Genomic DNA, 27146 nt, shown 5'->3' with positions numbered 1-27146 from the left:
TTAAGGCCAGTACTTGCAACAAAGGTATTTCAACTTAATCACACTGGAGAACTGGGAGCTGCAACTGCATCCCAGTCCTGTGCTCAGCACAGCTAAAACCAAGGAATATGCTGGGTTAGGGTGCCTTGGGGTGCTAGGCGAAGCCTGGGCTGGTAGGACATTTTACGAATAAGTCTAACATTGCATATTTCTTACTTCATATCGTAGATTTTCACATTAAAACCAAGATAATTTGGATACCTCTAATAAAGTATCTGCTTGTAAAAGAGGAAAGGGTGAGAGACCTTAAAAACCTTCTCAAAAACCTTTATTGTGACCAATAACTGACCCAGTGAGGAGGGTCACACTGCTTACTCAATTATTTATAATATGTGAGCAGGGCAAGGCCTACTGGTTTAAAAAGTAGTTTCATTGCTAGAAAGTGAAGAAGTTTGCAAGCAGCCAAGTAGTATGCGTGACCACATTGCTGTGATACCAGGTTTCCTCAAGATTTGGAGTTTGAATTTGAGAACCTGAAAATACACTATCCTTCTATCACTGTAAGCAATACCTGGTATTCCTTTTACGCAGAAATATTTACAGCTCTGAGCTAAATCTTAGGAAAAGGGAGGGTTCTCAGGCATGCCAACCCAGCTGTTTTACACAAACAGGAATAGGATGTAAAAATCTCCATCCCAAAATACATGCTTCAACCTTTCCTCTCAAGGACGCAGACACTGAGCCCAGAAACCCGTATTTTGAGACTATTTAGGGTCGAAATCAGTAATTTTTCACACAGTTCAGCAGGAACTGATGTTGTTTGCTACACCCTTCGCCCTCAGCAAAACTCTGGTTCTTACACGTAAGTAATAAAGAACAAGAGTTCTCCTGAGGAAGGGCTTCCTGTACACACAGGGGAGTGCCCTTCTCCCCTACTTAGTGCTTTCTAAGAGGACCCGCACCATGAGACACCTTCAGAAAGGAAATTTTACAGGTGTTGCCAAAGAGCACTACCTCTGAACTATGGTATCATTGTAAGTGCAGGAATAACCTTTGTTTCAAGAGGAATCAAACTCATGTATGGAAACATCAATGTTAAGAAGTTGATTTGGCTTTGCTGTATCCACCTCAGACACCAGAGAAACAGTCACTCCCTGTAGCAGTGTGAGAGAATGCTACTGGCACCAACTTTTTCTTAAAGGTGTAAGTAGTTCAGCATTTCAGAGACAGGAGGAATTATTTCGCTACTCCAGTAGTCTTTCAAGACGTTTATTTTTAGAGCTGGTTATGGGAATACATTTACATCCCCAATTAAATTTACATCCATTTACATCCCAATTAAAACAAGCAAACAAAAGTTTGCTTGGTCCCCTTCACTGCAAACTAAACCTTTCACCCAAAGGCCTTACACAGACCCTTGCTGTGCTCCTGTTGCCCAGCCCCTTGCACCCACTCCACACTGGTAAAACAATCAAATAATTAAAAACAATCACAAAGCATGGCCAGCCACTATACAATAAAACTGCAGGGCAGATTGAGGGAGCAGCTTAAGATGGCATAAAATTTCAGGTATCAAACACCTGATCACCATAATGTACAAGAAGCAAAGGAAACTAATTCAGACGTTCAAGCATCCTGCTATTTGGTTTAATGAACACACACTAGCGATGTTTTGCTAATAATGGAGAAGGGATCATCTCCATCCTTACAAATGAGGTTGGAAAATTAAACATAGGAAAATGGGATCATTTCTGCACAACAGAGGTGAGGTAGGGAATTTTATTGAAAATACTTTTTTTTTTTTTTTTTTTACAGTTCTTAGAAATAAAGTTGCTTTTTCTAATCTCACACAAACAGCTGTACCTCAAAAATTCAACTAAGCTAATATGAAACATTTACATTTACAGTTAGCCAAAAGAATATACAGAACTGCCATTGTATGCAAATACTGCAGTACCAGATCACAGTGAGATACATTACTTCAGCACTCCCACCATCAGAACAGATTAAGGTTCAACATACGGAAGAATCTCACTATTCTACAAACCCCATCTCTCACAAAAAGGGAAGATTTTTTAATAGTGTTGTAGTGAGGTCTCCAACTACAGTGTCAGTTTACAAATCACATAATGCATGGACTCCAATTTGTAACAAAAACTATCTGTGGTCGGTGGGGAGCAGAGTCCGAGTGTTATTACCCTTTTATTGCATTTACTCAGTTATGCGCTCGGGAGGCTGAGGCCCAGCCCAACAGCCTGCGACTCACACGATCCACTATTGCAGTGGCATCGTGGTGCATGTCCTTGCCCTCCCTTCTCAGCCCCTGCGCTCAGCACACTGAACCGAGTCTCCAACACAGACACATACAGTTTCACATATTTACAGCTACACTGAAACCCAAATGCACCAAGTTTTATGGACATCCTTCACAGAAAAACCAAAACCCGCCATTCAGATCTCAGTGTAGCAGAGCAACGTTTTCTCCATGATATGTCACAATTTCCTGGAATCAAAACTTAAAATATTTCATTTGAAACAGCACCTTAGGATGAAGGCCTATGCTCTTTTCCAATTTCTGTTAGACAGGCACTAGTTACCATCCAGACATTTCATCTCCAAATTATGACAGCAATTGCTCTATTTACAGTACAGTATATTGCTTTATCCAGAGTGGCTGCGTAAGACGCATTTCATGGCACAACTATTTAAACAGACTGAAAAAGAAAGTAGTGTAGTGGTGCAAAGAAAACATAAGACAATTTACTGCTATTTCATCTGTTTGCCTATAGCTCAGGACAGTATAACACACATTTCATTTATTAAAAATCAGACCCAAAAGTAGCACTGAAATGGAAAGAAAACAGACTAGAAAAAGATAGAAAAGAGTCACCAATGCACAAGTATGTAACGAGAAGTTCCATTCCAAATGTAGAAAAATAACCAAGTTGACAGTGAGAAAACAGCTCTGGATTTTGTACATGGGCCAGAATTTAAGCTAAGATTTACCAGAAAATGCAATCAGGTTTCCATTTAAATATTCCTTAAGTGTAAAAAAAGTATCCATAGTTCAAACAAAACTTATTCAAGTCATTACAAGCGTTTGCATTACTGGAAACAGAGTATTACATAGTAATTGATATACCTGTAGTTACAGAATACAGCAACTACCAACAGGGTAGATATCAAACAGTTTTATCATTTAAAGCACGTGTGGGTAACATAACTTCAGATTTAATGTCCAAGACTTACAGAATTACACAAGCACTAAGGGAATGAGGTGGCTTCGCAAAAGTTTACTTCACGTCCTGGTCACTTCAAAGTCAAAAGAAGTCACTGAAAACCGGTGGGTGCTACTATATACTGAGTTCACATTGAGGTACTTCAGAGCTTATGGATAGGTTTGAGGAACAACCCAGCAAGTCAGTTCACTGTTCTCCAGGCGACTGAGCTGTAGTATTGGCTTTGAGAACACAAGAACATTCACACCTGTCATTTCTTCTGAGGAACACAACACCCTGGAGAGGGTGCACTGACCCCTCCAGGCAGACAACATGGAGGCCAGTGGCTCCACTGGGAGACTGACTGTTTTTTTTTGACCCCCATACAGCTGAAAAAACAAAACAAGTATCTGCCAATTTGGTAACTAATGACAAGTACAATGCACAGAATCAATGATAACTATTTTATTGTTGGAATATAAAGTTGGGATATCAATAGTTTTATTCTTATGTACTGCGAAGACTGCATTTACCTGTAAAAGAAATGTGGTCTCACACACAAGTACACTTTTTGGATTTCAGAACATGGGTGCTATTCTGAAGTGGTAAAGGAAACAGTGACCCCTGTTTGCTATTAGAATAAAGTATGACTTTCTTTTTTTGAAAAAAGAAAAAAAAGCTTATTTTCCCCACAATGACAGTTCTGAATTGCAGTTAAGTCACGTTACTCTACATAACCATTATTAACAGCTCTGTGTCTATTTTACTGCATCAAGCCAATAAACATTTAAATGCACTTTACATTAAAAGATTATGTAAACTTTGAGTTTTAATTCCTTTTTCCTTCAGAAAACCAGGGACATTTCCGAGGTGTGGCCAGTTTCCTGCCTCTCTGGTAATACTGTCTGGTGGCGACCCTACCAGGTACTGGATACCTTCTCTAGCAAAGTGTCCCTTTTAAGCGGCTTCCAATAAGGCCTACAGTTTAAAGATAAACAAGACAAAGTGCCATCTCTGTTTGGATAACCGATGGGCTCTGGCAAGATAAAATAAAGTTATGTGTATTTTGTTATACTTACAAGCAGCTCCAATCCTGAGTATTTATGGTATATCTAAACATACAAAAATGTATGTACATTTTTCTCCACTTCCTTGTAAACAGTTGTCAGTATACTGTTTTTCATCCCTTTAGCTTCGAAACATGCAAATCATACATACAGTATAAATACATCAGAAAACAAGTACACTCATTCAAAACCTATGCAACAAAAAGTTGTGGCTGCAGGATTCAAAATTATAAATAATCAATACTTGAGGCATCCTATACACCTAGAAGCAGACGTTCATCCTACTGTTCTTAGCTGCAGTTGTAGAAATACTGAGAGTTTTGCACCTTCCATGCTATTACAGTATTTATAACACTATCGTATGTGGAGATAAAGACTTGTTTACTACACCTCTTCAGAGTGAAGGATAAAGCAGCACTTACATATACTGAAACCACGGCAGCAACAGCTGGTGCTGCTACTGCTATATTAGGAAGTTTTCCATTCTAACAATTCTTAAATTAAAAAAAGTAAAGAAAAACGACCTAAGAATTGACTACGTGTTCATTCCTTGGGCACTTAACAGCGAATCCAGCATGTCGAATGTATCTTTGTAGTCCATATGCTGGCTGTTTGTACTGTACTGGTGATGGGCATCAGGACCGTTCTCCACTGGTTTCTTGTCCAGTTTCACGAGGGTGCTGAGATGTCCGTAGCCCACCTGGTATGTGACAGGGGGAGGAGGGGGTAAGGGAAGGTTAAAAACAGAGCTGTGAGAGGATACATACTGCTTAACAGAGGAAGAACTAGATGAACTACCTGAACTTTTGGAACTTTTGCTCATTTTGGAGTGGTGGTTGTGAGAAGCATCGTTGCTGTGCAACTTCTTTCTCGAAGAGCTGGAACTTGAGGAATTGCCATCGCTACTCAGGCCAACAGGACTCCTCAAGACAGTCGGCATCACTCCATCAGTGCTATGCTTACTGCTGCCGCCACCACTGTGGGAATGGGAGTGCTTATGGCCAATGCTGTGGTGGCGGTTCAAAGAGTGGTCTTTGTGTTTTTCCTTATGCTCTTTGCTTACATGGGGACTTGAGTGTTTACTTTTCCCACTGCCCTCATCTGATGAGCTATGCCTTTCGGAGGAAGAGACTTTAATTTTCATTTTCAGCTCCTCCTTACTGGTACCCTTTTCTGTGGGTGGGATTGGTATGCGGAGCTTGAGCGAGCCACCCTTTTCTTTCTTATCAGACAAATGTTTTTCAGGCTTCTCAGCGTTTGCAAGAGGAATTTTCATTTTAATAGGAGATGTGACAGAAGAACTGCTGGCTGCCTGTGGCTGCGTGTGTTTTTTATGCTGCTGTTCACTTGGGGTTGCTACATAGTGTTCTCTCACATCCAGTTCGAGGGTTTCTAGCTTGCGCTTCTCTCTGTATTTATCCAAAGACATTTTTTGAGGAATTATTACAGGAGCTGCAACTTGTCCGTGGTGTTTGTTTCCTGACTTATGAGAATACTCTTGTTTGACAGCAGAATGATCAGCAAGTTTGTCAGGTCTGTGATGTACTCCAGAGTGCAACTGTATGGATGCCCCTGGCTGGAAGTTCACATTGTACTGACTGGCAGGTAATGTCTCCTGCTTTTGAGAGTATATTTGTTCTGTCCTTGTTTGTTCTTGATGCTGAGGCCATTCCTGGTGTGATGCCAAACTGTATGAGGTACTTGGCATTCCTGTAGCTAATATTGCCAAATTTTCAGGTGCGTGACTGTCTGGAACAGAAATACTTCCTGAGGTCAGAGGTACCGGTGCAGGAAATGATGAGGATGGTTTTTGGAAACTTGTGTTTGCAGCTACACCAGCAACTGTATCCACCAAAATGGAATTCTGGACCAAAGATGAACCAAGAAGCGAGTTCTCTGATACCTGCCCATCACCTTTAGGTTTCTTAGCTGCCTGATTAGCCTAAGCGTAAGGAAAGAAGGGGGGAAGTGCACAGCTTAGAATACACGTACAGTCCATTCTAATTTAGCTCAAAGGCGAGGAGAAAAGCCGTTCAGGGTTTCACCCCCTCCCAACCCAGCTGCTCACTTCATAATTCTCCTAGAAGTTCACCTCTTTTTGCTAGACACTGTTACAGGAAAACTCCTTACCCGCCAGTTTCTAATTCTCTTGAGCCTGCTGGGCGTTTTCTCCAGTATCTGCAGAAACTCGTGTGTTAGCTCTGGGTAGGGACAGCAAAAAGAAAAAAAGAAAAAAGAAGCCTTTTATACATCTGACTCTATAGTAAGCAGGTTCAACTTTAAGCATTCTTCTAGACTGACAAGATACAGAATTTGCAGTACTTATTACAGGCTGCACGTGGTTTCTATTGATATTTAATACAAAAACCTTGATAGTGTTGTCAAAAAAAGGCCATGGTATCTCACTACAACAGAATTCTGACCCCTACATGCTTTCTGAAAAACAGGGCTGCATTTAAGATTTTGCTTCTACCCTTGCAGAATCTGGATTCATTAAACCAAAAATTTCAAGAGGGGTCTGTACAAGCAATAGCTCCTAAAACACACTTGCCATTCAGCTTGGATGTTCCCCATGTGAAGTTTAAGTTTCCTTTAAAGTATAAATTTCTAAGTCGCTGTTTCAGTCATTCCACCAAACTTCAGGAACAACCAGTAACACCTCTGAACAAAATATGAGCCACCACACCCTTGAAGGACCTTATTTTAAGCAACAGCTTTTGATTAATTTGTGTTTGAGGCAAAGTAGCTGGCTGTGTTAAAAAAAACAGCCCAAAGATGCTTGCACATTAGCATGTCCACAAGGAAGCGCTGGTCTCCATGCTCAACAGCTGCAAAGAATAATACTTGCCACTGAAATGTAATTTTACTCACAAGCTAAAAATAATTAGGCACAGTCAGAATTTGAATGCAAAAGTAGGCCTCTTGCAGGTCTGGAAGAACTGGTTTCTCCACAACTCCACAGGCAAGTTATGAACCAAGCTGCTCCTAAGGAGGGCAAAACTGCCTCAGCCCTTTGGTCTGCCCAAATCTGTGACACACACCAGCTCCAAAAACACTTCAAGAACTGAGTGGTGTTTACTGTGAGCTCACAGCACATGTCTCCTGGGGTTTTAAAAGCTGACGTGATGCATGCTAACCAAATGCGCAAACCAATAGCCAGCTGAGAAGGAAGGCAGGCTGGTGGTGTCTGAAACTACAGGTACAACTTAAAGCAGCCAGTTAAGACAGGCATTTGAAGTTGGGATTTCAAGCTCACTCTGCAATGTGCCTTGCATGACAGCTACTCAAGTTTTCACTCTCAAATTAGATAAATATTGCCAGGAAGAAATAAAAGCTCAGCAGACGAAAAAAGCAGCCTATGGGGAGCTGTGCTGGGTCCTAACAAGCCTGGAGGTGTACCTGCACCTAACAAAAGGTATGCGGATGCCCCAGCCCACAGAAGCAAATAAAAAGGGTCTCAAAACCAAGCTTGTCTTCCCAAGTTTTCCTCTCTGCTGTACCTTTCTTTCACCGGAGGATCCAGTATGTGAAGTCAGCAAGACTTAATTTAGGCTTAAAGCTATGCTCTTACTATACTATGCCTCCATTTTCACATTAACAAACCCTTGAATTTCAAGATGTGGCAAGACAGTCCTACTTACCATCTAGTAATTCTAGAGTAACTGAAGGATCTACATATTCCCACCAGTGTTTTCCATCAGTTGATACTGGAATCTCCCAGTTGGACCACTTGCAGGCCAAGTGAATGCACACACATGCTATCACTGTGGGCTTGTACTGAAGACAGAACGTGGTAAGGTGAAGACTGTTGCACAAATTTCGTAATGAGGAACCAGAGGAAATCAAACATGTAAAACAGAAAACCCAAACAAATCAACCATTAACATGCAAAATAAGAGAACTTGTCAAGCAACACAGTTATACATTAGTTCATAAGATATCTTACTGTCTTAAGAAAACAAAGGGCAGGGCATTTATCTGGGAGAAAAGTTTAATTTGTTTTTACTATAAGAAGTGTGATGAACAATAAGTACATTTACCAGTTATTCTACTGTACTTAAGCACTAAAAAGCAGTATAATATGGTCAATTAAAATTCTACAGTAAAACCCATACAGCTGATTATGCAGTCTCTGAAAGAGACAATCAGAAGGTACCCAGTAGTTCCACAAAAGCCAGGTGAATTACTTGTGGGCTTAGATTTCATCACTAGGCCTGATCTGTGATATTTGTGAACTTGCTTTCAGCCTCCAGCTGGCAGCAGCACCAAGACATTTGTTCAGTTTCTCAGTTTTATCACAGCTTTTCTTAACACCTATTTCCAATACAAGAACCTCACTCACCAGGAAATCTTTATTTGGAAGAGCTGTAATAGCCAGCTGATATTGCTTAAGAGCTATCTACACATAATGTAATCCTCTTAAATAAAGCTGAGAGTTGTTTTGCAAAGAGTAAATTCAAGTAATAGAGAAATCAAGACTTAAGTCTCTAATTCCTCCTCAGTACAACAGGTTACATATATTGTATATATGTATACACGGTCCTCATCTAGAATCCTAGAACTTTAGATTTATGTAAGCACTCAATTTGAAAACTAGGTATTAAGAGCTGTTGCTAAAAGGAAGAACATTGGACTACTACTAGTTTATATGAAAAGAGAAATCAGCTAGTTGAAAAGATCTTAGGCCTACTACAATTTTATAAGTTAAGATTGGATCAATATATTTAAAGTTAAGAGAAAACTGCCATTAACTACAAGCGTAAACTAGAAATAGTTTTGTACTTACCAAGACGCTCGGATTTCTAGGTTAAGTTTTGTAATCTTTAGCTGCTATTCAGGCTACCACTTTTAGACTTATGCACTCACAATCGAGAAAAATGTCATCAGAAAGCACCACTACACTTCTCATTGTGCATTTAACCCCTCTGTGCCATCAGGCCCTTGTACAATACACCGCACTGCAAACAGGAAGGTACCACCACTGTAGATGGCCCGGTCTCCTGTTGCAACAAGGGTAAGACACATGTAGGGGGCCCTGCAGTAAAGGAAGCTATAGTGTGCTACAACAGTGCAACAAAGAGGTTCAGGATAACAACCTGTTGGTAGCCATGAAATAGGATGTCTGTGCCAAATCCTTGCTTGCTGTAAGAAAAGAAAAACAGAGAGATTAAAGACCTGTGCTAACTTGTCAGGTTCACTCCAAAATTAAAGCAGTTTTACCTTCCAAAGAGCATCATTTGGTATTTCCACAGAACTGATCTGAATGTAGCTAACTAGCCTTTAAAATAATAATTTCTGAGATACCGAAGAGGCCATTATATTTGGTAACTGGAGATGGACTGGTCAATCCACTCGCTGAACATACCCTGCACAACCCACAGAACAGCTTCCTTTTGCTTATCTGACCCCCAAATACCTCACACATGAGCGCAGGCTCTTGTAGGCAGCCCTGCTTCCCACCCTCAGTAGCAGATGACCCCTGGCACAACCCTGGACTGCAGCAAGGGAGTCAGTAAAAGCCAATTCACAGCACAGTGCATGTTCTGCTCTTGAAGAAGAGCATGGCAGGATAGTGGAAGAACACCCCTCCACCCTCCAGCACCTCCCCCCAAACAACCGCATCTCTCCCCAAAGCCGTACACCATAGCAAGCTCCCAGGCTAGGTGGTAAAAAATTTAATTGAGTTTAATTAAGAGCACCAAACTCAGAACATTTTGTTCCATGTTTGTTAAACCTATGGCAAAGCTCTAACAGGAAATAAACAACTTCATTTAGTTACAGTCAAGTTAAAAAAACCACACAAGACTGCAATGTGCCAGAAAGGAAAAGCTAATGGCTTCGGCTGTTGCAGCCCTCCAGCACTGACCCCAAAGCTCCTAACTGAAGTACAACTTACTGTAACATGCATATAATGGAATAGCTGGGCACAAGGGGTTTAACTGAAGATTGAACGCAGCCTTCATTGAATTCTGACTTTGACACTATCACTTGAAACCAGTGCTACCTGCAGAAAGCGCATCGTTGAATTTCATGTCAAAGGGAATATTATAAAATGTTTATTTCAATAAGAATCTTTCCACAAAGGTTGAGAAAGCCTGCAATGGCTTTGCAAATTCAGTTTTTAAAAAGTGCATTAAAGATGTGATTTAATTTCTAGTGATTGCCAAGAAGTACAAATCAGATTTGTTTTCATGCTACCCAGCCAGGCAGTGCCACCATCCGAGAAGAATGTGGAAGTAGCAAGGGAACAGGATCCGTTCCTATACACATAATCCATTTGTGTGTAGGAACTACAATCCATAATAATCAGAAGGTGAACTGATGATGTGACAGTGTTATATGATAATATTTAGTTTGCAAACAATAATGGTAATTGCATGCCAGATTACCATGGAGATCAACCTTGTCCTCTCCCTCCCATCACAAAAATGTAAGGCAGTATTATCAAAAAAGAAAAAGTGAAATGAGACTATTGTAACAAAACAAATGAAAACACAGAAGGGTTGACTAAGACAGAAACTGATGTCTTGCTCTTCATTTTTCAAAGTACTGTTTAAAGTCTCTTCAATGATTTCTATATTCTGTAAAGTGACAACAGGTTTGAATCAAGGGACCGGACCAAAAAGCATCTCTACTCTCACTGAAATGTCCCTTTTGAACAAGGAAGAAAAGCAGATGCCAGAAAAACTTCTATTTAACATCAGCTTGAAAGTTGAGTAAATCAACACACATACCTGGAAGAAAAGAATCACATCTTGAAATACACATTTTTGCCTCAATCAAAAATTAATGTGCTAAATACCTTACCTATACTACAAGCAGTATGATACGTTTTCATATTTACAGCTAAATAATCATCAATCCTAAAGCCAGCAAGGAATTTCAGCTCACAACTAAAGCCTATGGTAACACAAAGCACAACTGAAAAGATCCATTCCAAACTCTTCTTACATTTAAGGACAACTTTGATTTAGTAGCATCTATCACTAAAATTAAAGCTCATGAATTTTGGTTCATATATTTTCCTTTATAGTGGTGGAAAGTGCATCTCCTAATGAAAATAATCTTGAAGCAGAAGCCAAAACAAGACAGCAGAGCTTCTCTGTCACAACTTAGAAGCTGCAGGACTGATGACTATGATGCCAGCCATTAATAATCAGTTCTGTATGTTATCACTCAAGAGTGATTTAAAACACCCACCCTGTCTTACTGCAGCAGAAGCAACCATAAGGCAGGGGATTACTAAAGTAGTAATCAAGATTTTTGAAACAGCAGCTGTCCAACACACCTTCCCAAAGGCTACTGTCTCCAAGAAATTCCAAGTGGAAACCAAAATGCTCGTTATTAGGTGTAGCCACACAATTCAACCAGTTCAAATTCTGAATCTTTTCTTCGACACCAGGTTACCTTGGCTCTTGAGATAATAATGGAAATGCGATTGCCATGTCACCCTTAGGAAGGTGGTAGCTGGCTACACCTAGGACCCTGACAACATACATACAACATTCCCTGGAAAGAGGGGCCTGCAGATAAGCCAGTCTGCATCAGAAGAAAACTTGCTGAGGTCCTTCTGGGCAAAAGGAAAAAAGCTCTGAATAGAGGAATGCTGGTGGATGCCTGTTGTATCTGGAAAGGGCTGGAGGAGGCCGTGGTGTAGGCATTCAGGTCTGAGCAGTCCTGGTGGCTTTGCTTTCTTGAAAATACTTAAACCTCAGGAACAGGCCTGAAAAATCCCGAGGTGAAAGTTCAAAACACGAAGGCTGCCTGTAGCACCGCTGGAGTGCAGCTGCTGTTTAAGATCTTTCCACACCACTTAGTATACTAAGATTTACATTTTCCTCACAAGAATACCCTCTGAAAAAGCTGATTCATTTTCATTTCCTCTTCTGCTGACTTTATCAGCCCAATTTAACCAACAGCACCTGTGCACACAGACACTACGGTATGTTTGAAGAATCTGGCAGTGTTATTTCCACAAAAGATTAATAAGGATCATGGGTGTTCAAGATACCTGATAACCTGCAGAGTAGTGAGAACAATCCTAGAATCCTTGGGATCCAATCTTCAGTTCCAAAAGAAGGTTATGTACCAACACAAAAAGGAACGACTGAAGACTTCCTGAGACGGAGATGAGGATACAGATTCCTCTTCTTCAAGTTCCATCAGAAGCAGGCTGGGAACAAACCAATCTGCACCAGAGCTGATGAGGACCATGCCATGGTCTCAGCACTAGGGCAGTTTCACTGCTGATCACTGAACCAGCATTCAAGCCAGTAAGGTAGTTTGATACCAGAACAGTTTTTGGTGTTTTCATGTTGTTTTTTTTTGTTTTTATTTTCTTATTTCTCTCTTCAGCACCAACCATCCTTGGTTGAAGCTTGCTGACAAGCCTTCACAGATCCACTGCCTCCAGATTCCTTAGAGGACCTGTGTGATCCTAAGGAATGATGGTTCTGTCTCCTCTTCTCAGTCTCTTGACACTGAGGAAGAATGGTGCAGAAAAAAGACTGAGCCCATTCTCCTTTTCTACTATACTGACCAAACTGAAAAGATGGAACAATTTCATCAACCCACGAATCTTTGAAAACCAGAAGAAATAATTAGATACCTTACACGTGAACATTATGAGTCATGTATCCATCCAGTCACCCCTTATCTGCAATGATCTGTGATGTCTAATACTACCTTCAGAAAGGCTTTCAATCTTAGAGATGATGAATTCAACTTTTTCTTTACATGTATGTCAAAATGATTATGTTTATTTGCACCAATTCCCACTTATTAGCCAGCAAGTCCCACTTATTTTCAGCTTCCAGCAGCTGATTCTGGGTATGTCATTACGAGACTAGACAGTCTTCTGACAAAGGACTTGGCTGAATCTCTTGAGTACCACCACCAACTGAACATGGTTTGGTTTTTATTCTTTTTCCATTTTGTTTTTAAAAGCATAAGCTTACAGATTAATACAGGTAACAGTGACAGCATAAAGCACATTATGCTGGATGCAAGACAACAAAAAGTGATACAGAGAATCAGCCATCCTCTTAGCCACTTAAGTTTAGGCAGCCAAAGGGCATCTTCTCACCATGTGGCAACTCAGTGCACACATGCTAAGGCAAAATCTTAAGTATACTTGCATACCTCAGCTAAACTCACTGCCTCTCTTCATACTTAAATAGCCCCATTACATTCCTCCCTTCCTTCTCTCCCTGAACATACAGCTGGGAGGTTTTAATCAAAACAGTCCTGGATAAGTTCATCATGTTTAATAAGAAAGGTATTTCTGCTTTTCTGAAATAGTGCTTTTTGTTCAAGAAGACATGTTACTAGAACTGGCTGAAGCAACCTTGGATTTCATTTCAACTTCTCAGTGAATCCCTTCAGCACTAAAGGTTTAACACTGATAAAAATGTAAAGATACATTTTTAAAGCTTCAGGACTTTAGATCTAAGTGTTGCACCTACTCACAACAACATACCGTCCACTAAATAGATGTCAAGAGACAGAGACCTAAAATCGTACCACCACATCTTTGAAGATCTATCACTGTGCCCACAAGCCCATCTCTTTATTCACTCAATACATAAGACTAATGTTCCATGGCAATTATTTTCTACTTGTTTGACTTGCATGCAGGACTACGGATTTCATGCTTAATGTTTTTAATTTATGGATTTTTTTTTTTCTTTTTTTTAAATATGAGGTACTTGAGTCCTGGGAACCCCTAGGAGGGGCATAGGCTGATGAGAATCCCATTTGCATACACACATACCAAGGAGCACACCTACTGAAGTGAGCAGGTTTTCAAGCCTCAGCTGTATTTACATTCACTTTGTACCAGTTCTTGAGGTACATGAATTCCAGCCCTCACTGGAGTCTTCAGATTTCAAGACTTGGTATAATCACAGAACCATAGAATAGTTAGGGTTGGAAAGGATCTTAAGATCATCTAGTTCCAACCCCCCTGCCATGGGCAGGGATACCTCACACTAAACCATGCCACCCAAGGCTCTGTCCAAGCCCAGCCTTGAACACTGCCAGGGATGGAGCATTCACAACTTCACTGGGCAGCCCATTCCAGTGCCTCACCACCCTAACAGTAAAGTATTTCTTTCTTATATCCAATCTAAACTTCCCCTGTTTAAGTTTTAACCTGTTACCCCTTGTCCTGTCACTACAGTCCCTGATGAATAGTCCATCCCCAGCATCCCTATAGCCCCCTAATTTTAGAATTCTAAGTATGTTAATCTCTGCTGACACTAAATATTAGCTTTAAAATGTCAAAGTTAAAAATCAGCATGTACCTTCAATATATGAATTTTGTCAGTACACAGAAGTAGCATACAAAGTAAAAAGGTGAACTGTCTTAGATGGGTATCTACCCTTGACTAAAAGAAATAATTTTTGTGTAGCAGTATGCTTTTCTCCTAGTAGATTCAAGTCAAATACATTTGCTAATGTGGAAATCCTGATGCAGCTAAAATTACCACCTGCCACCCCTCCCCACAGCCCCAAAAACCAAGCAGAAGGGCAGGAGCTCACACAAAACAGTAAAATCCGTGCTTATATTTATACTGACCAACAGCTAAAAAAATCCAAAGTAAAACCCTTTAGGGCTGCTCATGCAGACTATTGAGACTTCAGGTGCAATTAAACTTATGCACCGAGTCACAACCAAATCTGGACATAGAACAAAAAATCATTGTCTTATAGCAAGAACAGCAATAAAGCTACCTTATATTCAAATAAGTAACAGCACTGGTCCTGCTCAGAATCAAACTCTGAAGACACTACACCAGTAAGCTACTTTAAAATGAGAGAGACCTTTCCTTCAAACAAAAATTTTAATTCTGGAGTTACTACAGAACAAATCTAGTTCATTTGTTGAAGTTGTACCTAACCTTCCTGTATTTTACAGGGGGGAGGGATGGGAAACCCACAACAAAAACCCTTTGAAGCACTTAACATTTTTCACTGCAAAACCAGCTAATGACTAACACCACGGTCTAAGCATTTCCAAACACTTTTTAATTAAGGAACATAATTAAAGTGAAAAGCTTATTTTAGGTGCTTTGACAATTGATTCCTATTATTTTTATTTTTTTAAAGCTCTAAAGGAAACCAATTTAAGAATTTAAGGTGTGCCAAAACACAACAAAAAATATTAAAGAACTAAACAGATTCCTGGCCAGAGTCACATTAATAAGCTCCATAAAAGTCAGAGGATATGATTATTTAACAAAAGGTTTGGGGTTTTGTGCTACCACCCAAAATAATAAGTACACCCTGCTCGGAAAAACAATTAGTCACATCTTTAAGTATTTGCATGTGATAGCACACCTACTATGCACTTTATCCATCTCCATTACCTAAAAAGACTTGCTAAAACAGAAAACAAGCATTAGCTATCAACAAACGTGCAGTCTAAACTTCACTTGGTAAAACTACTTCAGAGTGAAAATAATCAACCCAGAATACTAAGCAGTAGGCTATTCAACTACTAACTGTTTCTGTCATCTGAGAAAACATGTAACAGACATTATTAAAATTAAAGCTAAAGAAAGTAAAAAAATTACAAAGGACAGAGATCTGGACTCTATCAAACTCTAAAGGTTAAGATGAAACTTTTAGTAATTAGCTTAAAGCAAACTTTTTGGATAACACAGATATAGATTGTATTAGAAAAACACCACCACATTTTACTAGAAAGATAAAAAAGGACTTACAGAAGCCGTTAAAAGTCACACTGACCTCTCACTAATTGTGTACATTTCACAACATCTGTGTGCGGATGTTCAATGGTAATTTCAAAACCTGAAGGGTTATGAATGCATTTTAGAATTATATATTTGCATCTGTAAAATAAAAACCCAACCCCCATTTTTTCCACCCAGCCCTAAAATACTTGCTTGCTAAGCCTCTGCACTGCAGATCAAGTAACACTATTTAACTGCCTTTTATTCTTCACCCTTTAATACTTTTGAAAGGGAGATGGTAGAACCACTTCAAGATCAATTAGTAAAATATTCCTTCAGTAATCTTAAGTTATATATATACATACATATATAACCCTGGAAGATACTGTATTTTTAAAGTTGAATATATCTGAATAGTTTCTAGCACATTAAGTTGTCAGTAAAAGCGTGTGTGCACACACTTCAATCACTGACTTCTGGGACTTAAACATGTCACATCTATGAAATTACAAATTAAGTCAATTTGTAGGTCAGTGACTTAAGAAACCTTTATTTGTTTATGACACTATTTTAAGAACGAGGTCAAACACCACACTCAAAGTGGTATTTAAGAATATCTGAGTAAGTCAGTGTTCTCAGGCTTGTCCAGCTGTAATTATCTCTAGTTAGGTTACTTTAAAGTCATAAGAGCTTCTTATCAGAACATTTCATTTAAAATTTTGGAATCACCTGAATCCATTAAATGGTTACACTATGACTTGTGATGTTCAGAGGTAGCAATCCTGCTCAATTATGTAATGTTCTATGGAAAGGCAAAATGGGGAAGAGTACTTGGCATAAAGCTCTTCCTAGTTGCTTCAGAACATGTACACAGCTAGTGTAGTATAACATGTTACCGCACATGAAGGAATATCAAGGTAATTACTAGTTTGGAGTAAAATTTATCTGGAAGGGTGTACATTTCTACTCCATCAAGCTGTCAGAAACATCCAATTACAAATACAGCTGTGCATTTTTTTTTTTTTTAATCCTAAATGAACACAACAGAACTGCTAATATGAAACTAAATTCACAGGTCAGAAGTTGTATGTAAAACAGAAAATTCTAGTGTACAAATAGCACATCAAAAATGCAGTTACTTGGGTCCCATTACTTCTTCATGGTAAGTCTGGCTGAACAGGAGAGACTTAGAAAGACATACCTAAAGTTTGAAGCATTATTGTTTCAAGTATAACCAGCTCTTGGGCTTGCTGAAGGTATGCCTGAAACAAATAAGCAAAAAGGTCAAGATGTAGCTATGCATTGTCTCAAGATTTTAATTATATGCTTCTTATTTGAATACTGGTACTAGCAACACAAGGTAAGACCACTACCCAGCCCAGTTAAAACCAACTCCAACACTTCACTGAGGTAATACTTTCTTTTACCTGTGTAAGCAGCCTAAACATCTTTCACAGTAAGATTTCTTTAGTCTGGATCTTATATAATCTATTCTAGCAAAAAAAATTCTGGGAGAAGGAAAGGCGCGGAGTGCTGTAAGAATTGCTAAGGCTTGCCAATTCTAATCCACTCAAGTATCTCTAAGCAGTTATCCATTTTACAAGTACTTTAAAGTACAGCTGGGTTACTCAGTTGGCCTGTGTTAAGCAAACAGGCTCAAACGCACATATATACCCACATCAAAATTTATACACCTCATTCTGAAAGCTGGGAGCATAGCAAAGGTGCTCAAATACTTTCGTATGTCAGCTGAGACCCAGCAGGTTGTAACAAGCTCAGCCTGACCTTCAAGCTGAACAACTCTAGTGCATTTCCACAGTACTTCCTCTTATGTTTGGTTTCAGGATGAATCATCTCAGGAAAGAATATATGAACTATTATAAAGTACGTGGAAGCGTACAAACTTTGGCAAATGAAAGGAAGACCAATATGTAGCAGAAGCAGCAGCAGACGAATGTAGATAATGAGGCAGTGAGCCACTAGCTGAGAAGGACAAACAGTGTTCTGAACTCTCTCTGCACAAACTGTGTGATTTATGGAACCATGCATGAAACCTCTTACATCTTAAAAACAATGCAAGTTCAAGATGAAACAATCTCTTCAAGTTTCATAAGACAAACCTTTGAGACTTAAGGAAGTTATATTAGGTAATATAAAAGACTTAGATGGTGCAATAATAAGGTTTTTTCTAGTTTGCAGAGAGCAATAATCCAGTCGAGACAATACAACATATCATTAGATGAAGTGTCATCTGCTTATCTGTAAAACCATGACGTTCACCTACATCGCTTTTTGTATCCAGTTGTGGCTCTTGAGGATGAAGACAGGCATTTACCACTTTAATAACGTGTTCAAGTTTCCGTGGCTGTTCTTCCACTTTTGCAGCCAAAAACAGTGCCGTAGGAGATATTATCTAAAGAAAAAAAACCCAAACATACATGTATTTATTCAAACTTTATACAAATAGGACTTGAATTTTTTCAAAAAGGAGAGCCTAAACTGATAGTTAGAAAAGGTTTAAGAAATTGGACTTTTTTTCTTTTTCTTTTTTTTTAAACAGTTCTGAAATCATGTAAGGCATCACAAAATAAGTAGTCATGCTTTATTTTATAACTGATGCAATCCTCTCGACGGCACAGGGAGGGAGTAGTGTATACGTTAAATTACATTTGTAAGATGTCCGGGGTCTAACATTCTAGTACAACATGAAAAGAACAGATTTGGTTCAGAAGACTAAGTCACACTAGAACAGGCTGTTTCAAATTAAATATACTTTGTGAAAAAGTTCACCCTATTGCTTGCACAGTAGTGAGCCATTACAGAGTCTTTTTGGTAAAAGATCTGCTAGCATTTGATTCTTCTAACAAGTGAGAAACTTTGCAGAGAACTTTATTAAAAGCAGCTTGTTACATAAACACAGGTTGAAGAAGTAAAAACTCTTAGAAATTTTACTATATACTCAGCAGTATCTGGAGAACAAAGCACAAGGGTTAAACACCAGTTATAATAAAGACTACAAATTACATTTAAAGAAGAAAAACTTTATGAAACTCTAGGTGTCACAAGCCAGCAGCAAAGCACCCATTAGCATTTCAGCATCACCTAGGAGTTTACTATGAAGTAGTTTTGATGCCTCATTGTCAGCTAGAGCAACTGACATACATAAATACAGATCATAAAGAATCAGGGTTCTCTCTGTATGCAAAAGTTGCCCATGTTAAACAGTAATGAAGATGACGGCAGAAATCTTCATGCAGACATGAGTAGATTAAACTGGTTAAACTTCAGCCAGTGTAAAGCATTTATTCAAGGATTGAAATAGCTGCTTGTTAAGTATCTAATTAGTGCACAGTGTAAGCACTGCAGGTATTGGATATCTCGTTCATTGCCCAAATAGAACTAGACTGAATGAACTGAATAGCAGCCATACTCCCCCTTGGAGTAAGATTTTTTTTTTTTTTTTTTTGGGGGGGGGAGGAGGTCAGCAAGCAGCCCTTTGTTATGCCAAAATGAAACATTTGGTATAAAAATTTGCAGCATCTGAAAAACTGTAGTAAATTAGCATTGACCATATAAGTAATGACACTCCTGGAGCTTTCAAATGTATTGAGGGAGTACTTTTTGCCTCCTTAAATCACTTTGAAATGTCCACTTGGATCTTAAGTAAAACTTTAAAGTTGGCAGACTAGAGGAAAACTGACACCCTGGGAAGGTGATACCCTTTGATGCTAAGAAATATGCCATGAAGAAATCTAATATGCTAAAAAATATTAAACCACCCAAACCAAGTCACAGGGAACAAATTCTTCCACAAAGGAGACAAAAGAACTGCTTTCTTTTCAAGAAGCTTGTAACTTAAGCTTTACCAATGAATGAAATAAAAACCTGAAGTCAGGTGTTGCTGAACAATGCCATATTAACACCGTCATTTAAGACTTCTGATGATTTTTGAGAAGTCCCTATTCACATCACCTGAAGTAAAAATGTTAAATTCTGGGAGAAATTCCCTTTGCTAAGGACATATTACTTGAAATAAGTCTCACTTATGCTGGGAAATAAACTTCTGAACACTAAATGCGACAGAAAGACTTTCTGAAGTTCAGAAAGCTACAGTATCAACAGCTTCGAAGTGTCAGAAGATGCAGATGATACGCAGTAGCACACACATGTATGAAGCAACATAAGCAGGCCATATAAAGGATATTTCACAGAGCAGACAAACCTTTCTTCAGCCCAGTAATGCAAACCCAAGGCAAATCTCTCTCATTTATATTTGTTTCATCCATCTAAGCCCAGTGTACTTCAATGACTTAGGGCAAGCATAAGTGAGGAAGCGGTCTGAGGCCAGTACTTCCTGCACCAGGGCCAGCCTAAGAGGAAGGATTAGTTTCTCAGACATAATCCTGAGCTTCTGGGAAAAAGCAGATTAGGAGATGGAGCCAGGAAGCCAAAAAATGACAGAGAGGAAAGGAAATTAGGAATGTTTAAGAATCAACAATTATGAACAAACAAGTTTGACAAGAGGATGATGGACAGAAACAAGGAGGCAGAGGTATTAATGGAGAGCACCAGAGACTAGAACTGGCTCAATTTTATTTTTTTTTTAAACAATGAGGCTGACCACTATGGACTGAAAAATAAGACACAATATAGAAATCAACAGCATTGTGGGCAATGAACTGTTGTTCCCTGCTGTTCTCTCCATCCCTCTAGCCTTACCATCCTCATCAAGCATCACAACCAAGTTCCTGCATTCAAACCCTTGCTTTGTGTGCAAGTTTAATTCAAACACATCCTAACACAAAGTCTCTTCCTATGCAGCTTGTGGGTATAGTTACACATACATGGAATTCTCACAATTTACTTTTCTGAAGAATCAACTTCCAACAATTACCATGCCTAGAAATATTTCCATTTCACAGAGACATTATTCAAACCAAGCCACCAGTACTTGCACAATTAAATCATCAGCAAATTCTCACTATTATTATATGTCTGACTACACTGAAGTTTTACTTCATTCCACAAAAAAGCACCTTCTTCATCAGAATGACTTCAGGTTATCCTTCAATTTACCGAAACAGATTCGTTCTGGCCAAGAAGTCTCCACTCAACTCCTGATCTCTAGGAACTTACATAAAGCACAGTTTTGGAGGTTGATTTAAATCAAACTGATTAACTAACTGGCACTCTAGTTCATCAGAAATCTTTGTGCACCCCAATTATCTATTTCCTTAGACCAAAAAAAAAAAAAAAGCATTGGCTCCTGGCCAAAGAATTTCAGATCTCTGTCTTGTCTAGAATGAGGGTTCTCATTCCCAGTTTAGAGCAGGTTGGTATTTTTGCCTTCCATAGCATTTACCCAGGAAAATAGACACACTAATAAAATTTCAGATTTGGCATGCATACAGTCCTCAGTGAAGACAGCACACCTGCTAAATGTATAAGTGGCAGTTACTCAAATGCTTTCATTCCTTTCCAATTCTCAAAAATAGCAGAAAAAGCAAAACAGAATAAAGAAGTAAAATTACAAGGCAGACTTGACAAAACTGTAAGCTGCCTATATATAAGCATCTGCATTTGACATAAACCTAAATAATTCAAAGAAGTTATCTACCATGTGCCCAAAACACTTTAAACTTTTGAGAAATATCTTCAGAAGATCACACATGATTTATGAAATCCCAGGTTTTTTACTAGCTGAGAATTGCAGAAACCAAGTCCAACTGAAACAGAAAAACCAAAACATAAGAGCCTTATTATCACAGTCCAAGAGCATTATAAAGTTAAGTTCTACGGGTGTGATACATATCCTTTTTTATTTAAAAACTACAAGACATATTGTAAAAAGTGTTATTATAATGAAGGCACTTGGAATAATCCCAGAATACAGCTGCAGCACATATTTTCCGTGAATTCCCTTTCCCTTTCAACACAAGTATTAGTACATTTTTAGACTTGATATAAATTAGCTTAAGATGTTAAGCAGTTCCAGTCTGTGATACATGTTTTCAAGCGTGAACACAAAGAGTTGCAAGGTTGTTTTTGGCTTTTTTTTTTTTTTTTTTTTATATTATAGCCAGCAGCTCACATTGCATAAAACCAGCAACTATGCTAAAATGCAAGATCAAAACCAGAACTGAAGTGCCCAAAACAGCCTCACTAAAACTTGGGGTGTATTATGAAAGTTTTAAGAACTTTGCATAACTGCAAAGTCAACTGTTCAATACTGCAATCTGGACTGGGAACAGGAGACAGGAAAGGAATACAGAGGGACAGAAAACAAAATAACCCTCCACACAACCCACCTACCTTGCACTTCAGGGAAAAAATGCCTCCTGCAGCCTTCTTTAGGAACTTACAAAGTTCCTCTGCACGTCATAAAAAAACCACCTTGAGATCAACAAGTATATTTCCAACTGGTTGTTTGGTATTCCACATGGCATTTCTAAAGATTATATTTAAAAATACAGCTACCATTTTGATGCCTTACCTCTCATTTCCAGCATACCAAGGATTTTTCCCCCTTCTCTGCTCTTCAAATCACAGTGTACTGAAGAGTAAGACTCTAAAAGAGGTATTTGCTACAGAATAGCATCAAACACACTAAGTACTACAGAAACAGTATTTCCAGAGGAATTTTAATTTTCAAGATATCTTAAAGTCTAAGTTAGGCTAGGATTTCCTAGAAAAAGCCAGCAAGTTCCCTCCCCACCCCGATATTAGTACTGACTAATGTTATGCTCAGTGAACCAAAGTTACTATGCCCCTGGTCAACAGTAATGTAGAAAGAATAATTTGTACTACTGCTGAAGAAATTCACAGTAGTTCCTGAAATGTCATTTGCATGCCAAGGGAAAATGAGTAGTCAGGGCACCTAATTCTGCCTAATTTCTCCTCAGTAAAGCAAGTTTCCATCCTGTTACTGGGGAACAGCAACCTTGCAAGGTTTTAATCTGCTTTGATTGCAACATCAAAACCTCAATCATTCTTCTTTGCACCTAAATGTATGCACTTAGTAGATAGCCCCCTGCAATTCGAAAGCTGCTTGCTAGCCTACAGTAACTCTGCAAAAGTAGGGATATTTGGTCACTAAAGCAGTAAACATAATACATTCAGAATGAACCCAGACTACAGTAACTGCTATGTGCACCCCTGTGGCTCTACAGATTGAAGATGCTGTTGGGAATTCTGTTGCCTATTCACAGTTGACTCAAAATCTTGAAAGCCTGTAAAATGGTTTAGCAATAACACCGAATTAAAAAAATTAAGAATTAGAAAACAGCTATTAAGTAAATGACCTTCCACTAGAAGACCTGTTTATTAACAATTAAGTGCACATGACTTACATCTAAGACACAGGTGTGTATTTGTATAACCCAGCAATTGTGCATGGAAGTGTTTATTACTTGCCTAAAAACATTAACCTATCAATAAAGCAAGAAAACAAAGCCTGTATTTTTTCAGCTGGCCGTCATAAGGCATTCTGACTAATGGCTATCTAATTTTCTAGCCCCAGCCTTCAGATTCCTTCCTGCCATGGATAAACATGACTGCATGCACACAACAAAGAAATATTAAGAGATATACTCCACATAATGTCAAAAATTTTAGCTAGGTCTTAGTTCAAGCCTGCCAGTACCTTACTATTTAATTTCTAAGGATTAGTTTCTTCTTGCAGTGGATGAATAATGTTACATTTTTTAGCTTGCCAAGTATTCTGGAGATTTGATATTAACTATTTATTACACTCCTTGGCATTTGCTTTCTCTACAGAGAGCCCACCAGATGGTTTGGAAGTATTTTAAAAGTGACTCACATTCACTGTAAGACCACTTCTCTTTACCCTACAGAAAAATAAGAACATGCATTTTGCCCATCAGTACACACACACAGCTGCTGTCTGGCCCTATGCTCACCAAGAACTACACAAAGTAATTCAGCAGGAATCTGTACTATCAAGTGCTAACTTGCAGTACACTCGCCTTCAACATATTTTAATAGTATTACCTAAGAATTAATTTACCAATATACTTTCCTTCTCTTGTAATAGCTGCAGTTTCTATGGCACTCAGCGATTACATAGCTTACTTGTGATTTTTAAGATTCATAAATGTAACTTAAGGTAGAGTTTTCATAACAAGGGCACTATGTATCCAAATACTACTGCGCTTCCAGTTCCAAGTGACCAGCGTTTTCCCATGTCTTGTGAAAACTCAAACAGAGCAGCTGAAGCTTCTTGCTACGTAACTCTATTCTAGATTCCCAGATGACAGTACAAACAGTAACCTAGCGGGCAACACATCTAACACAAGCCCGAGTTACAGCAGCTCTGCACAGACTAAGCTCTTCACTCTAAGCAGCTCTGCCTGTATCAAGTCTGCAAAACATCCACAGGCACAGAAAACTTTGGATGCCTCACCTGATCCTCTTCCACTGGCTACAGATTCCTGCTACATGGGCCAGCATACAGAGGGAGCAGAGGCAGAACAACTGCTTTACTGCCTTCACTCGATATATTACAGAAACACTTTCAAAGCGCATAATCCACCACAAAGCCTGCTGCAACTTGATCCTCATGTGTGCTACTCTTGCTCTAAAACTAGAAAACTATTTTAGGGAAGTACATTTTGATTTATATGTATATCCATTCAATACTCTGAGCTCTCTGTCACCACATAAACAAAACCTACATTGTAGATTTCTTCCAGTTAAAGTGTTTCAGGCTTATGCACACTTAGCTCAAGTTGTAATTAAACACTTAGCTTTTTTTACATTAAGACCTGTAATGCCGCAGTGTTGGTAACAACCTTGCTGGAAGTTTGAATTTTGCCTCAGATTTTGGACAAAAATAATTAAATACACTTCTGAAATGCACCTATAAGCTAACAGCTATTTCCTAACAAATAAACACCAAATAAGACATCCATCTGCTCAGCCAACAGTGATAAACAAATTCTTGTGAGACAAGAGTGATTAACACTGTAACCCACTCTGTACCTGCCCAAATTTCAGACAGTGCAAGCATCAAACCCACAGGAATCCCTAGAATATTATCAGTTTTCTAACTATTGCATCCAATACTGGCCATAAAAAAAAAAAAAAAAAAGCCCTGAAATTTTCAAGTTCATATCTCATGTTTCACAGCTGTCACAAAGCCTCTCAATTACAGGCAGTGTTTTTACTGACGGATTCAGCTCTTCCTAACATATTCAGTGTTCAGATTCAGCATATCCAGTTAATTAGTTAAAAACAGGAGAGCTGTCATTGTCTCATCAGATTTAAAGATCTTTCTTGTCTAACATGACTTATCATCACACTGCTTAGGTACAGACTGGTTAAATGAATTTACACCATTTTTCGAGACCAGATACATAATCCATATGGATCTGTACTTAACCGTATTATAACTGTCTGACACACCATGCTTGCACTACCACTGACTTCATTAACAAAAACGTGTGTTCCTACACATCAGCCTTTCAAACTACAACACATGAGCACTAGCCAGATTCAAAGCATCTCAATGAATTCTTCACACATCCAAATCTGTTTGCTGCTGCCGCCTACTTTTTCATTTTGGTGGCAGAAGGTACAATCTAATTGCCACCAGTTAAAATAACTCACAGTTGAAAAGAAGTATCATTATTCCTTCTAAACCACCAACATTAAGCAAGAATTTCTATAAACAGACCAAACTTTACAATCCAGCAGAGGAACATAACATTTGTCAGACTGACAAAATTATGTATGTATTATTACCACATGTAAAATCATACTTACATTTCGATTAAATTTTGTAAAGGAATGATGCATATAAAACCTGTGCATGTAAACAATTGCAGTATTTATCGTAAGCTGAGATCTGGAAGATTAAATTAAGGAAACACTACATACTCATGTTAAGAAAATTGTTTACATGGACTGAAAGTGACGCACTTTCTGCATCAATCACTACTTTCAACATACAGGCTTCAGCTGAAAATGAATTAAGGACATGACATTTCAGAATTTAACCGCTATTAACTCACTGAATAAAAATAATACTATTGAATGGAAACTCCTCACTGGGCGACATATACTGAAATACTGTCTCGAGTGCTTTTGCTTTGTTTCAATTCAACTATTTCAGTAGTTATTTGAGATTTTAGTCTTACGCTGTTTTTTTTTTTTTCTCATAAATCAAATTTAAGAATGGCTAACGAGGAGATGCCCATTTGAAGGAAAACGAGACTGCAATCAACAGGGATGTACTACCAAAGTGCCTACACCGGCAGCTACCGACACGAACGCAGCCATAAGGTTTGGTGCGGACCCGCCGCCTGCGCGGCCAGCCGCGACCCCGGCCTCCCTCACACGCCGACAAAGGCGGCGAAGCGGGGGTCTGGCGAGGCTCCTCCTCCCATTCTGTGCCTCACGGCCGCGGCTCCATCCCACGAGAGCGCCGTTCAGGGGCTGCCGAAGGACTGGGGAGAGTGCCCACTCGGCTGGTAAAGGACCTCCGCAGCCGGCCCCGGCTCCTCGCTTCCCTCAGCGCAGCGCGCGGCCCGCTCCCGCCCGGCCCCGCCGCCCCACAGGCCCTGCTCGGATACACGTTGAGGCGCTGGCCCATGTCTTGAATGAGGTTGGCCGCCTGCTGCCGGTACGAGAGCTCCTTGTCGGCCTCCACACCGCAGCGTCGCGACGGCGTGTTCTCCAGCTGCTCACGGCTGAAGAACCAGCGCGACGCCGCCGAGGAACCACCGCCACCCCGCGCCGAGGAACCCGCGCCCGAACCCGCAGCCGCCATGACACTTCCTCCCCCTCCTTCCGCGGTCCCGCCCGCCGGCAGGGGCGCAGCTCCCGGCCCCTCCCCCCCGCCCTTCATCGCCACTCTCGCGAGAGTTAGCGCAACGGCAGGCAGTTGCCCTCCCTCCTATGTGCGCTGAACCATAGAGTCTCGCTGCAGCGTAGCAAGAGTGGACGCGCAGGGGGAGGGTCACGTGGCCTTGCAGGGCGGTGGAGGGGCCACGCCCCCACTAGCACGTGACTCGGGAAGTAACCAACCGTTGCACGAGGAGGTGTTCCGGCGACCGGAAGTGAGGGCTTGCGGCGTTTCTTCACTGGCTGGCTGCTGGTGGTGATTGGCTGTGTTGTGGTGGGTCGGTGGCCTGCCTGAGGTGGCTGTGGCGGTAGCGCTGCAGCCG

The 27146-nt window shown here is 39.8% G+C and overlaps 1 protein-coding gene across 4 annotated transcripts; it reads right to left on the bottom strand.

Annotated features, from left to right (window-relative positions):
* Positions 1 to 1744: 1744 nt before the first annotated feature.
* CCNT2 (cyclin T2) lies at positions 1745 to 26827 on the bottom strand (the record flags this gene model as incomplete). Of its 4 annotated transcripts, none has more annotated exons than XM_080620769.1 (10): positions 1745 to 4964; positions 5063 to 6206; positions 6395 to 6465; positions 7906 to 8069; positions 9361 to 9406; positions 16016 to 16078; positions 17162 to 17222; positions 18245 to 18373; positions 25744 to 25825; positions 26553 to 26827. In XM_080620769.1, 10 exons carry the CDS (start codon positions 26825 to 26827, stop codon positions 4900 to 4902), a joined length of 2100 nt encoding a protein of 699 aa, XP_080476895.1. In that variant the 3' UTR covers positions 1745 to 4899. The 4 variants fall into 4 exon arrangements, 3 of the variants coding, with proteins under 3 accessions (XP_080476895.1, XP_080476896.1, XP_080476897.1); XM_080620770.1 differs by having other exon boundaries at positions 25744 to 25818; positions 26553 to 26603; XM_080620771.1 differs by lacking the exon at positions 5063 to 6206 and having other exon boundaries at positions 26553 to 26792.
* Positions 26828 to 27146: the final 319 nt, after the last annotated feature.

This window comes from Psittacula echo, assembly GCF_963264785.1.
Source record: "Psittacula echo genome assembly, chromosome: 6".
NCBI classification, from domain to species: Eukaryota; Metazoa; Chordata; class Aves; order Psittaciformes; family Psittacidae; genus Psittacula; species Psittacula echo.
Note: the sequence above shows the minus strand (reverse complement) of the source record. Positions and strands in the feature narration are given on the sequence as shown.